We start from the raw sequence: 13,191 nt of genomic DNA, 5'->3' as shown, positions 1-13,191 counted from the left end.
CTTGGTGGCCGGATACTAAAACGGTTCTTACGCGTTAATTGGACTAATGGAGGACTCGTAAGGACACTTCTAATACAGCTTGGTGGACGTTAGACGATATCGAGTGTTTGAGAGCTTCTGGACTGACTGGGGAGTGCAAAATTCAAATTTGGACACCAGACGACGAAGGGAAAAGCAGAGACAACTTTTTTAATTTAATACAAGGCCTATTTGACAGGCTCACCAGGTGAGTTCCTGTCCAACGAACAATATTCTCTTCTGGGAGGTACTCTGCTGGTTTCTTTGCTTCACAGTTCTTGCTTGTTATTCGTGAATTCTATCCGGTGCCAGCAGCATGTCAACGTCGAGGAAGTACAAGGCCTTGATACGCAGCAGGGACTGCGTCATCAACTTCGTGGAACGGATGGACCACTTCCTGAAAACAACACAAGAATTCGATGAGCAAGCGGTCAAGATTCGTTTGGAGAAGCTCGATCAAAAATATCAGGAGTTCGAGGATCTCCAGAGCGATATCGAAGGCATGGAGGACAACGAAGAAAGCTTACTGGATTACCAGCAGTCGAGGGCCGATTTCGAGGATAAATATTTCGAGGTAAGGGCAGGGTTGGCGAAAAAATTAACTACAGAACATGCGACACCAAATACTGCGACTACACACACAAACAACGTCCCTCATGTACATGCTTCCGTGCGACTTCCTCAAATAAACCTACCAGAGTTTGATGGCAATTTCCAAAATTGGCTTCCGTTTCACGACACTTACGTGGCTTTAATCGACTCCTCGGTGGAACTAACCGACATACAAAAGTTCCATTATTTGCGTGCTTCTCTGAAGGGCGATGCTTTGAAGATGATCGATTTTTATGCGATGAGTGAGGCTAATTACAGGGTGGCTTGGGATAGTCTGGTTGATCGGTTCTCCAACAAATACCTCCTCAAGAAACGTCATTTGAACGCCTTGTTCGAATATCCTAGAATCAGGAGGGAATCAGCGACTGGCCTGCATGAACTCATCGACTGTTTCGAACGTAACACGAAGATCCTGGATCAACTAGGGGAGAAGACGAATGTATGGGGAGCGATGCTGGTGCATCTAATGGTCTCGAAGCTGGACGAGGTCATTCAGAAGCGTTGGGAGGAAAACGTCACACCGGATAGAGAACCGTCGTACACTTCATTGGTCGAATTCCTCAAAAGGCAAACTCGGGTGCTGGATGCTGTCTCTGTCGATCAGCAGATGTTCTCCACGCCTTCGTCTTCATCCAGTGGTAGCAAATTCCGTCCAACTAAAGTTTCAGTTAACTCGGCGACTGAGAACTCGCTCCCAAGCTGCTTCGCCTGCAGTGAGAAGCATTGGATTACTCGGTGCCCAACTTTCGCTAGTCTTCCGGTGGATAAACGGCTGCAGCTTACAAACTCCAAGCGGCTCTGCAGCAACTGCCTGGGTCGGAATCATTTAGCGAGAGATTGTCCATCTAAATTTCGATGCAAAACGTGCTCCAAAAAACACCATTCGTTGCTGCATCCTGGTTTCCCTGGTTCTGGATCTAGTTCTGCTCCTATCCCCACTCCAGCGAATGACAACGGTAACACTTCTGCTCCATCAATTTCCGGCGGCGCTTCGAATTCTGGTCAATTGGTTTCTAGTTCGGTAGCATCAGTTTCAACCAACATGGCGATGGGGCAGCCAAGGTCACACTCATTTCTACTCACGGTTTTGCTAAACGTGAAGGACGTATGGGGAAAGGCCCACCACGCAAGGGCACTTTTGGATTCTGGTTCCCAAGTCAACCTGATGTCGGAAAATCTCTGCAAGCTGCTTCAATTATCACGGCGGGATAGGATGGTAGAAATAACTGGAATAGGACGATCACGAAGCCGCACGGCTTTCGAAGTTTCCACCACAGTTTCTTCTCGGGTGCAGAATTTCTCGACGTCATTGGACTTTCTGGTTCTGGGGCAGGTCACCGACGACCAGCCATCTGTCTCGCTTCCACAAACGCAACGGAAAATTCCACCCGATATGGTTCTAGCCGATCCTGAATTCAACATCTCTGGTCCGATCGATTTGGTATTGGGTGCACAGTACTTTTACGATTTCCATGTACGCGATGGTGGCCGGTTGCAAATTCGCAAGGTCGACGATACGCTTCCAGTATTTGTCAATACGGTGTTCGGATGGGTGGCAGCCGGCGAAGCAAAACGCATGGATGAATCAACACGGGTCAGCTGTCACGTTGCCAAGGTAGAATCTCTGGACAAGGCAATCGAAAAATTCTGGACGGTTGAAGAGTTGACGATCAAAACGCCACGGTCACAGGAAGAGGAGGACTGCGAGACGCACTTCGTGAACACATTCACACGCGATGACACCGGCAGATATATCGTGCAATATCCCAAACGCATGAACTTCAGCAGCATGGTTGGCGAATCGAAGCAGACGGCTCTGCGACGATTGCTTCAGACAGAGAAACGATTGGAACGAGACCCAAACCTACGATCGCAGTACGTGGATTTCATGAAGGAATACATGAAGCTGGGCCACATGAAATACATCGGTGAAGCAGACGATTCTCGCTTGGATAAAGATAAAACGGTCTGCTACCTTCCCCACCACCCGGTATTTAAGGAATCTAGTTCCACCACAAAGGTACGGGTAGTCTTCGATGGATCGGCGAAAACGTCCACAAATCATTCGCTGAACGAAGCTCTACTCACCGGCCCTACGATTCAGGATGAACTCTTGGATCTGATGCTCCGCGTCCGGAAACATCTTATCGCTTTGGTCGCTGATGTCACGAAAATGTACCGGCAAATCTTTATCCACGTCGACGACATTCCCCTTCAACGAATCCTGTGGCGATGTGATCCATCAGAACCAATTCAGGTGTACGAGCTGCTAACCGTCACGTACGGCTTGTCCCTATCGTCATTTCTCGCCACACGTGTGCTGAAGCAACTGGCTTTGGATTCCGCTCAGAAGTACGAACTTGCAGCACGGACCGTGCAAGAAGATTTTTACATGGATGACTTTCTCTCGGGAGCAAACACAGTAGAAGAAGCCATAAAACTGCAGACGGAAGTCCAATCACTACTGGCCGAAGGGGGCCTCGAGCTGCGTAAATGGAGCTCCAATAGTCCAGAAGTCCTGGAGAACTTACCCATCGGAGCGCTTGGAGGAGAAACAATGCTGCACTTCGAAGCGGACCAGAAAATTAAAACGCTAGGAGTGGGGTGGGAAACCGGATCAGACCAGCTTTGCATCGAAGTACAACCATCTACGAACGAAGGCATTTGGACAAAACGCAAAATTTTCTCGGCAATTGCGAAACTCTACGACCCACTCGGATTGGTCTCACCGGTTGTGGCATGGGCCAAGATAAAGATGCAACAACTTTGGCTGTGTAGCGGGATAACCTATTACCATTATCCTTTCCCACTTGTCATAAAATCCCAACGATCCTATTCCCACAAATTCATTCCCACGCCATAAATTATCGTCATACATGTTTGTAGGCCAAATGCATTTTTATGTCACAAGCTCACAGCTGCATACGATAATATTAAATAACAACCACTCACCCTTGCAGCGTAACATTATGCAGAACTAACCCACTTCAACCAAGTGTGAAATGACAACACACAGAAACAACCACTACCCTTTTGTTCTCCGTATTGACCCGTTCGAACCAATCGAACGCGCTCACATATTTCCTTGCTGGCTCCTCCTCCTCTAGAATAGAAGCTACCTTGTGTAGAGTTTTAGTTTAAGCATTATAAAAAGTACATGTCGAATGCAAGCAACAGGTCTTTGACATTTCCAACCAATCAAGTTAACAAGTGTCGAATGCACGCGAGGACGGAACTAAGAATATAGTGATATTTATATTAGTGGAATGTGCCTGAGTTCTTTCATTCCGAAATATATCACAAGTGCCCCAAAGTGATAGAAATTGTATACTACATCGGGTTGAACCTCCACATGGCGACCGAGACTTTAGCCTGAATCTTCGGCTATGAGTGAAACCAAACAATTTTTTTTGTTTTGACGAAACAGTGAACGTTCAAAAATGGGCTTTTTCTCGGCAGACGAGATAGTGTCGAGCGCCCCAGTGTCGAGTTCACCGCAAACGATTGCTTTATGCATCCTTGCTGGTGCTGCGTTAGGTTACGGTGTTGTGCGGTTAATGCACACGTTTTATAAGAATCACTCGGAGAGAGTAGCCTCCCGAGCAGTGAGAGCGGCACAGCTCAACCAGGTATAAAGGGCAGAAGTGAACTATTTTTTTTTCAAAACTTGAACAAAGTGAACTAATCAACGAAGACGTGCCAACTAGACCAAAGTGAACTAATAAACGGAACTGTGCTAACCACCCATGTGGAACGAGAACATCAAGGACATCTTGGCCCAGGCGGAGGCCCAAGCGGAACACATCGCATTAGTGGAAAAAATCGGATGGCGGCAATATAGGAAGCAACACCCGAAGCAGCCGAAAAGAGGTTTCAATATCAAAATTGAAGACATCCATGGAGCAACCATCTATGTGACACCTTTCACAAAGCTCAGCCTTACTGATACTGTAGTAGGATACCGCCGACAGAGATGGTAAGTCAATTATAAGATGTAAAATATGAAAAAAAAAAAAAATTTTTGAAGTAAAAATTGTTAATGAAAAAAAAAAAAAAACACAAAATGTTCATGTAAAATATGTGCTAAGCTGTAAGACTACTTGTTGTAGACATCAACAAAAACAGAAATAAAAAAAATTTCGCCTTTAATTTAATGGCAAGTTTAATAGAAAACAAAATACAGAAATTACAAGTAATTGCAAAATCACTGCGATCCGAGCAAACTAAAAAGTTAAGAAAAGCTACATTGAGAACCAAGCTCGCAGAAGCTGAAAAATTAGCTGAAGATATTAAAACAATAGTAGACCCTCTCGTACACAATAAAGAGGCTGAAGAATTGTTATTGCTTGCCGAAAATGCTAATCTAATATATCAAGATATTAGAAATAAAATAAACATTATCATTAAACAAAAATCTTTCAAAGAAGTAGCTCTTGCGATATTGTTCGTTGTTGGAATACAAAAACCGAAAATGTCCAAATTCGATTACAAAGAGGCAGCCGCAATGGTGCCAATCTACGACGGCTCACCTGATGGACTCGATATGTTCATCAGTGCAGCCACACTACTAAATGAGATCTCCCCCAGCGCAAACAAAGCGTTGGTATATCAATTCCTACTGACCAGACTCGACAAAAAGGCCCGAAGAGCAATTAATAATAGCGTGGATATACCTTCACTGCTAACAAATTTAAAAACTACATGTATATCAAAGACTAGCGCCGACAGCATATTAGCGAAGTTGAAGTCTATAAAAAAACAGTCAGCAGACGAATTATGTAAGGAAGTTGAAGAGCTGACCGAACAACTCATCGACTTACACATCAAGGAAGAGACACCACCGCAACGAGCAGCAAAACTCGCTTGCCAAGCAGGAATCGATGCCCTCATCGAAGGCATTGATAACCCAGAATTAAAAACTATATTACGTGCGGGAGCCTTCACCAGCATAGCTGACGCAGTGGAGAAGGTCAATAAATATAAATCGCTGACAACCAAACCAGCAAATGTGCTTATTTACAATCGCGGGCAGCGACAACCGCCCTACCCGCATCCTAACCGTTTCAACCAGAACAATCGTGGTAGAAATTTTAATAACTATAGAGGAAGAGGTGGTAGATTCAATAATCAACCTCAACAAAACCAAAATTTTAACCAAAATCGCCAATATCATCAACAGAATTTCCCTAACCAAAACAGAAACTTTAGGGGCAATGGCAGCCAAAACTATTACAACAGACCGCAACATTTCATTAGAATTGCGGAAAACTCCGAAAACCCGGCTGCGAACCTCCGCGCGTTGTCGGACGAAGAACAGGAGGAAAACCGAAATCAACATCAAATATTTTCAACCTAAATATTACTTGTTCAATGTTTATTATAGTTAAATTAAGCATGTGCGAACAACCATGCGTTCTTATTCTTGATACAGGGGCAGATATATCAATCCTAAAGGAAAATTTGATCAAACGTACCCAGAAAATTAACAAAAATAATACATGCATAATAAACGGCGTGACCGAAGGCAAACTTGAAACAATAGGTAGTACCAACACTAGTCTACTTATAGAAAATAATAAAATTCCACACCAATTCCATTTGGTGAATAAACAATTCCCAATTACAGCTGACGGCATTCTAGGAAAAGACTTTTTAACAAAATATGAATGTAATCTGTGTTTGAAGACATGGTTACTATCCTTTTTCTTCAATGAGACTAATCTAGAAGTACCGATCCATGACACATGGGACGATCATCTAGTCATCCCCCCCAGATGCCAGATTATCAAAGAAATAAAAATTCCACATATAAAAGAAGACACTGTCATAATTTCTCAAGAAATCAAACCTGGAGTATTTTGCGCAAATTCCATAGTTAACTCTAAAACACAATTCGTTAAAATCATTAATACCAATACGTCTGAAATACTTCTACCCAAAAATTTCAAACCACTAACCCAACCGTTAACACATTTTACAATCAACCACAACACAACTAACAACCCTAATCGTATACCAAAATTAACTGAAGAATTAAATCTAACTAACACTCCCCGTGAAGCCCAACACAAACTGATAAATCTCTGCAGAAACTATAACGAAATATTCGCTTTAAAAGATGACTTCTTAACTACCAACAACTTTTATAAACAAAACATTCAACTCAACGACAAAAACCCCGTCTACATAAAAAATTATCGAACTCCAGAGGCCCAAATAACAGAAATAAATAAACAAATATCAAATATGTTAGAAAATAGAATCATCCAACCATCAACCTCTCCATATAATTCCCCTATACTTTTAGTGCCAAAAAAATCTAATACACAAGATAAAAAGTGGCGATTAGTGGTAGACTTTCGCCAGCTCAACAAAAAAATTACACCAGATAAATTTCCCCTTCCAAGAATAGATGAAATACTCGATCATTTAGGAAGAGCCAAATACTTTACTACTCTAGACCTAATGTCAGGTTTCCACCAAATAGAACTTGACGAAAATTCCAAAAAACTAACAGCATTCTCTACTTCAAACGGTCATTTCGAATTCAATAGACTACCTTTCGGATTAAATATTTCCCCAAACAGCTTCCAAAGAATGATGACAATTGCACTCAGCGGCTTACCACCAGAGTGTGCTTTCCTTTACATTGACGACATTATAGTAGTCGGATGTTCCATAAATCATCATTTAAGTAATTTGGAAAAAGTTTTTAAACAACTCCAAAAATATAATTTGAAACTTAACCCCGCAAAATGCTCATTCTTTAGACCAGATGTCACATACCTAGGTCATAATATATCCGCATCTGGCATCCAACCAGATAAATCAAAATTTTCAGTCATATTAAATTACCCTACACCAAACACATCGGATGAAGTCCGTCGATTCGTTGCTTTTTGCAACTATTATAGAAGATTTATTAAAAATTTTGCCCAAATTGCGCATCCCTTAAACAAACTCCTTCGAAAAAATGCAGTCTTCGATTGGAGCTCTGAATGTCAGCAAGCATTCAATTCTTTAAAATCAGCACTGATTTCTCCCACAATTTTACAATTTCCCGATTTTAAAAAAGAATTCACACTAATAACCGATGCATCAAAGACTGCCTGTGGCGCAGTATTGGCCCAAGATTGCGATGGAATCGAATTACCGATCGCTTACGCAAGTAAAGCCTTCACCAAAGGTGAAGCAAATAAATCAACAATTGAACAGGAACTTACTGCCATTCATTGGGCAATAACATTCTTTAGACCATACTTATACGGAAGAAAATTCACGGTAAAAACAGACCACAGACCGCTTGTTTACCTTTTTTCAATGAAGAATCCATCTTCCAAATTAACACGAATGAGACTAGATTTAGAGGAATTTAATTTTGACGTACAATATGTACAAGGAAAACTAAACGTAACTGCCGACGCATTATCACGAATAGCAATTGATTCTGAAACTTTGAAAACAATAAACGTCCTAGCCGTTCAAACGAGAGCAATGACAAGAAAAGAACAAAATATGAATCAGACGGAATACGAACATTTGAATAATAACACTGTACTCGATGTCAATGAGCCTGATCAACTCAAAGTATACGAGGCAGTTGAACCAACCGAATGGGAAAAACTACCCAAACTTCAATGCGGACGCGCACTCGAAGATAATGAAAACGCTAGCGAGAATGAATTTAATAATATGAAATGCGCAATTAAAAATAAAACAGGATTCAAAGAATTAATGTCGACAAATACAAAAATTGCAAGCAACTCGAAAGAGACCTTAGGGAATCTATTACAGAAAGTTGAAAATATGGCCAAAAAATTAAGAATAAGCGCGATAGCTCTAGCGTTATCAAGCGTGATATTCCAATTATGCAGCGTTCAATTCTTCAAGAAGACTTGTAACGACTCGCTAAAAGACTTGCAAATAGTGCTCTACACACCCAAGCGTGTGATAGAAAGCCAAGAAGAAAAATTAAAAATCCTGAAAAATTATCATGATGCACCAATTGGAGGACATATAGGTGCCAATCGATTATATAAAAAGCTCAGTAGACTCTATTCCTGGAGCAAAATGAAATCAGAAATTTATGAATATGTTAGAAATTGTATACAATGCAAACAAAATAAACACAAAACCCCGACCAAGGAAAACTTTATAAAAATACCCACCCCAGAAAAACCTTTTGATTGTGTATCTATTGACACTATCGGACCTTTTAACAAATCTAATTCAGGAAATAGATATGCATTAACTATCCAATGTAACCTCTCCAAATACGTAATAATAAAACCAACCCCAGACAAACAAGCATCCACAATAGCGAGAGCATTTATAGAAAATTGCATTCTCGTATACGGTACTCCGTCAATTGTTCAAACTGATCAAGGAACCGAATACAAGAATGAATTATTTGACAATATTTCAAAATTACTCCAAATTCAACAAAAATTTTCTACCCCCTATCACCCGCAATCAATCGGAAGTTTAGAAAGAAACCATCGTTGTCTTAATGAATACGTGAGACAATTCATCAACCCATCGCAGAGCGACTGGGATGATTGGTTGCCTTACTACGCATTCTGTTACAACACCACTCCGCATACAGATTTTTCATACACACCTTTTGAATTAGTTTTCGGCAGAAACGCAACACTGCCATACAACCTAAAATCACACATTGAACCCGTATACAATATCGAGCAATATCATAAAGAATTACAATTCAAACTCAAAACGGCAACAAAATCAGCAAAAGAAATAATTGACAGAATCAAACAAAAGCGTCGTGAAGATCAGCAGAAAGATACAAACCCAATACAAATACATGAGAATGATTTAGTTATGATGACTAACGAAAACAGAAGAAAACTAGACAAGGTATATCAAGGACCATACAAGGTCATATCAATAAATCACCCAAACGCGACATTATTAGATGAGAAAACCCAAAACACTCATACTGTACATAAAAATAGATTAATTACTTATAATTCCCTCCTCCGTTAGGGGGAAGGGGGTATTAGAAATTTGGTACGTATCAGAGATTAAGTTCATTTTTACTCAATTATTTCCCAATTATAATTATTATTAAAATCATCACTGTTATTATCATCATAATTATCGACAATCATTAAATACAAATATTATACAATAAGCATCACAGAACAAATTAAAACTATTATAAATTAAATACACTATATAATTAAATTTACGAATTTATCACAACCTGTAAATATAGTTAGATAACCATATTTAAGAGGAGAAGCTATAACACCCAATAATAATGAATATAATAATAATAAATGATTCCACCCGGTTACATCATTCTCCCAAAGAGGGATGGTGTAGCGGGATAACCTATTACCATTATCCTTTCCCACTTGTCATAAAATCCCAACGATCCTATTCCCACAAATTCATTCCCACGCCATAAATTATCGTCATACATGTTTGTAGGCCAAATGCATTTTTATGTCACAAGCTCACAGCTGCATACGATAATATTAAATAACAACCACTCACCCTTGCAGCGTAACATTATGCAGAACTAACCCACTTCAACCAAGTGTGAAATGACAACACACAGAAACAACCACTACCCTTTTGTTCTCCGTATTGACCCGTTCGAACCAATCGAACGCGCTCACATATTTCCTTGCTGGCTCCTCCTCCTCTAGAATAGAAGCTACCTTGTGTAGAGTTTTAGTTTAAGCATTATAAAAAGTACATGTCGAATGCAAGCAACAGGTCTTTGACATTTCCAACCAATCAAGTTAACAAGTGTCGAATGCACGCGAGGACGGAACTAAGAATATAGTGATATTTATATTAGTGGAATGTGCCTGAGTTCTTTCATTCCGAAATATATCACAAGTGCCCCAAAGTGATAGAAATTGTATACTACATCGGGTTGAACCTCCACAGCTGTCAACTTTTGACTGGGATGATCCTATATCTGACGATATCGCCCGGAAATGGGAGGAGTTCGCGGCCCAATTGACCCTTCTGAAAGGCTACAAGGTTCCTCGGTTCGTCTTTCTGGCCGATTCGATCTCCACACAATTTCACATCTTCACCGATGCGTCCGAAGTATGGTATGGTGCCTGCCTTTACACACGTTCAACCGGCAAGGAAGGTCAAATTAAAACCGAGCTCGTCGCGGCAAAATCACGGGTTGCCCCTCTCAAACGGCTTAGTCTGCCGCGGCTCGAGCTCTGTGCTGCACTTTTGGGGGCGAAACTATACGCCAAGGTTTCAGCAGCGCTGCGGATGGAGGGTATTCCTTGCTGGTTCTGGTCGGACTCAACGGTCACACTCCACTGGATACAGGCACCACCCAATACTTGGCAAACGTTTGTTGGGAACCGAACGTCTGAAATTCAACAGCTAACTCACGGCCATAGCTGGAATCACGTGAAGGGAACAGAAAACCCGGCGGACCACGTTTCTCGCGGAATGCTTCCCCAGGAATTCGTATCAAACACCATCTGGCGACACGGTCCTTCCTGGCTAGCGAAATCGGATGAATATTGGCCTAAACACATAACTGGTACTCCACCGGAAGATCTACTAGAACGGCGAAAAACGGTACTTGTGATACATCAACCACAGGAGCATTCTTTCCTATTTTACCGGTACTCATCCTTCTGGCGTTTGGTTCGGATCATCGCATTAGTTCTTCGTTTTCTGAAACGTTGTCGTCGCAAACCTAACCCCTATCCTCACCAACTCGCATCAGTCGGGGAGCTAGAGCACGCCAAAGAAACGCTTACGAAGATTGCACAGCAGGAGATGTTCACTGAAGAGTTTAAGGAGCTCGTTAAAACTCGATCCGTTTCCAACAAATCATCGTTGAGGTTAGTTGGTCCATTCCTCGACGAAAAAGGTATCATCCGACTCGGTGGCAGACTTGAACACTCTTCAGAGAACTATCAGACCAAGCACCCTATGATCCTACCTAAAATACACCCACTCACACGCCTTATCACCAAACACTATCACGAACTTTGCATGCACTCTGGTCCTCGCATGACTTTAGCCACGATGAGGCAAGAATTCTGGCCGGTGAACGGTAAAGCCATCGTCAATCTTGTGTGTCGCAAGTGTCCGCAATGCTTCCGCCAAAACCCTGTCCCTGTCACGCAACCCGTTGGTCAACTACCGCAGCCTCGTACAGCACCTTGCAGAGCCTTCACTGTGGTCGGAGTGGACTACTGTGGACCCGTGTACACGAAACCAGCACACCGACGAGCAGCACCACGAAAGGCATACATCGCCGTGTTTGTCTGCTTTGCATCCAAGGCTGTACATCTCGAACTGGTCTGTGATCTGTCCACGGAAGCCTTCATCGCAGCTCTACGTCGCTTCATCGCTCATCACGGAATGCCAACTGAGATTCACTCGGACAACGGTACGAATTTCCAAGGGGCAAACAACACACTCGCCGAACTGTACCGTCTCTTCGAAAATAAACGCACCCGGGAAGCAATTGTCAGCGAATGCAGCAAACATCGGATCCAGTGGCACTTTATACCGCCGAGAGCACCGTCCTTTGGTGGCCTATGGGAGGCTGCTGTAAAATCTGCGAAGACATCTCTGGTGAAAACACTCGGCAACACCCAGCTTTCCTTTGAAGAATATGTGACTGTGCTGGCCCAGATTGAAGCGAATATGAACAGCCGACCTCTGACGTCCCTATCAAGCGATCCAACAGAGCTGGATGTCCTCACTCCCGGGCACTTTCTCATCGGGTCGCCGCTTATCAGCCTGCCGGATCCGGACTACACCCACGTACCAACCAACCGACTCAATCACTATCAGCAGCTGCAGGAACTCATCCAACAACACTGGGACCGATGGAGGAGGGAATATCTGACCGAATTGAACCACCAGCGGGAGAAATCCTCACTTCCGATGGATATCCGAGTCGGACAAACGGTCCTAGTCCAGGAAGACGGAAAATCGTCCGTTTCTTGGCCACTTGCACGCATCGAACAAATTCATCCCGGAGCAGACGGAGTGGTACGAGTCGCGACATTGAGAACTGCCAGTGGAACCTACAAGCGTCCTATTTCGCGAGTTTTTCCACTTCCTTATGACAACGAACCGAACGACACTCTAGGAACACAAATAGCTAAAAAGGGAGAAGATTAGTTAGTAATTTTGATCAAAAATTGCATTCCTCGGTGAAATTGTTGCTCCGTGCATGTCATGCCTTTTGTTTTTGTAAATTTGAGCTGTCAAATTTAGGTGGCCAGCTATGTATGATACGAAAAAGACTATAGTAGTCATAGCAGTAGTGTAGTAGGTAGTCTAAAAAGCTTCACGGTAGTCGTAGTCGAAAAGCTCCACTGTAGCGAATACACGACTGCACTATTTTCCGATAGGTGCCGATCATTTCGAGCAGTACGAAATTACTCTACTGTCGTAACATTGTTACAATATAAAAAGGCGCGGCATCCATGATACCGGCTCTCAGTTTTTGAATGTCCAATTAACAAAAGGCGCACGGCCGGCCATCATAGAAAATATTAGAATTAAAGTAGCTAAGTAAAATAAATG

At 42.3% G+C, this 13,191-nt stretch overlaps 2 protein-coding genes across 2 annotated transcripts; both read left to right on the top strand.

The window, feature by feature from the left end:
- Positions 1-334: 334 nt before the first annotated feature.
- On the top strand, positions 335-3,493 carry LOC129773247 (uncharacterized). Its single transcript, XM_055776840.1, has one exon. The coding sequence runs from the start codon at positions 335-337 to the stop codon at positions 3,491-3,493; it is 3,159 nt and encodes a 1,052-aa protein (XP_055632815.1).
- Positions 3,494-5,101: 1,608 nt separating this feature from the next.
- On the top strand, positions 5,102-12,783 carry LOC129773245 (uncharacterized). The gene is made up of 2 exons (XM_055776839.1): positions 5,102-5,711; positions 10,505-12,783. The coding sequence occupies exons 1-2, from the start codon at positions 5,102-5,104 to the stop codon at positions 12,781-12,783; spliced, it is 2,889 nt and encodes a 962-aa protein (XP_055632814.1).
- The last annotated feature ends 408 nt before the right edge of the window (positions 12,784-13,191 follow it).

Source organism: Toxorhynchites rutilus, chromosome 3, assembly GCF_029784135.1.
Source record: "Toxorhynchites rutilus septentrionalis strain SRP chromosome 3, ASM2978413v1, whole genome shotgun sequence".
Classification (NCBI taxonomy): Eukaryota; Metazoa; Arthropoda; class Insecta; order Diptera; family Culicidae; genus Toxorhynchites; species Toxorhynchites rutilus.
The sequence above is the reverse complement of the archived record's forward strand: the minus strand, read 5'-3'. Positions and strand labels throughout refer to the sequence as shown.

What these genes read in the sequence shown, in the direction of transcription:
- LOC129773247 (XM_055776840.1), top strand. Translation starts at nt 335, where the DNA reads ATGTCAACGTCGAGGAAGTACAAGGCCTTGATACGCAGCAGGGACTGC.
- LOC129773245 (XM_055776839.1), top strand. Translation starts at nt 5,102, where the DNA reads ATGTCCAAATTCGATTACAAAGAGGCAGCCGCAATGGTGCCAATCTAC. An exon ending in TTTCAACCAGAACAATCGTG is followed by an intron (nt 5,712 to 10,504) that starts GTAGAAATTTTA and finishes ATATATCACAAG; the next exon opens with TGCCCCAAAGTGATAGAAAT.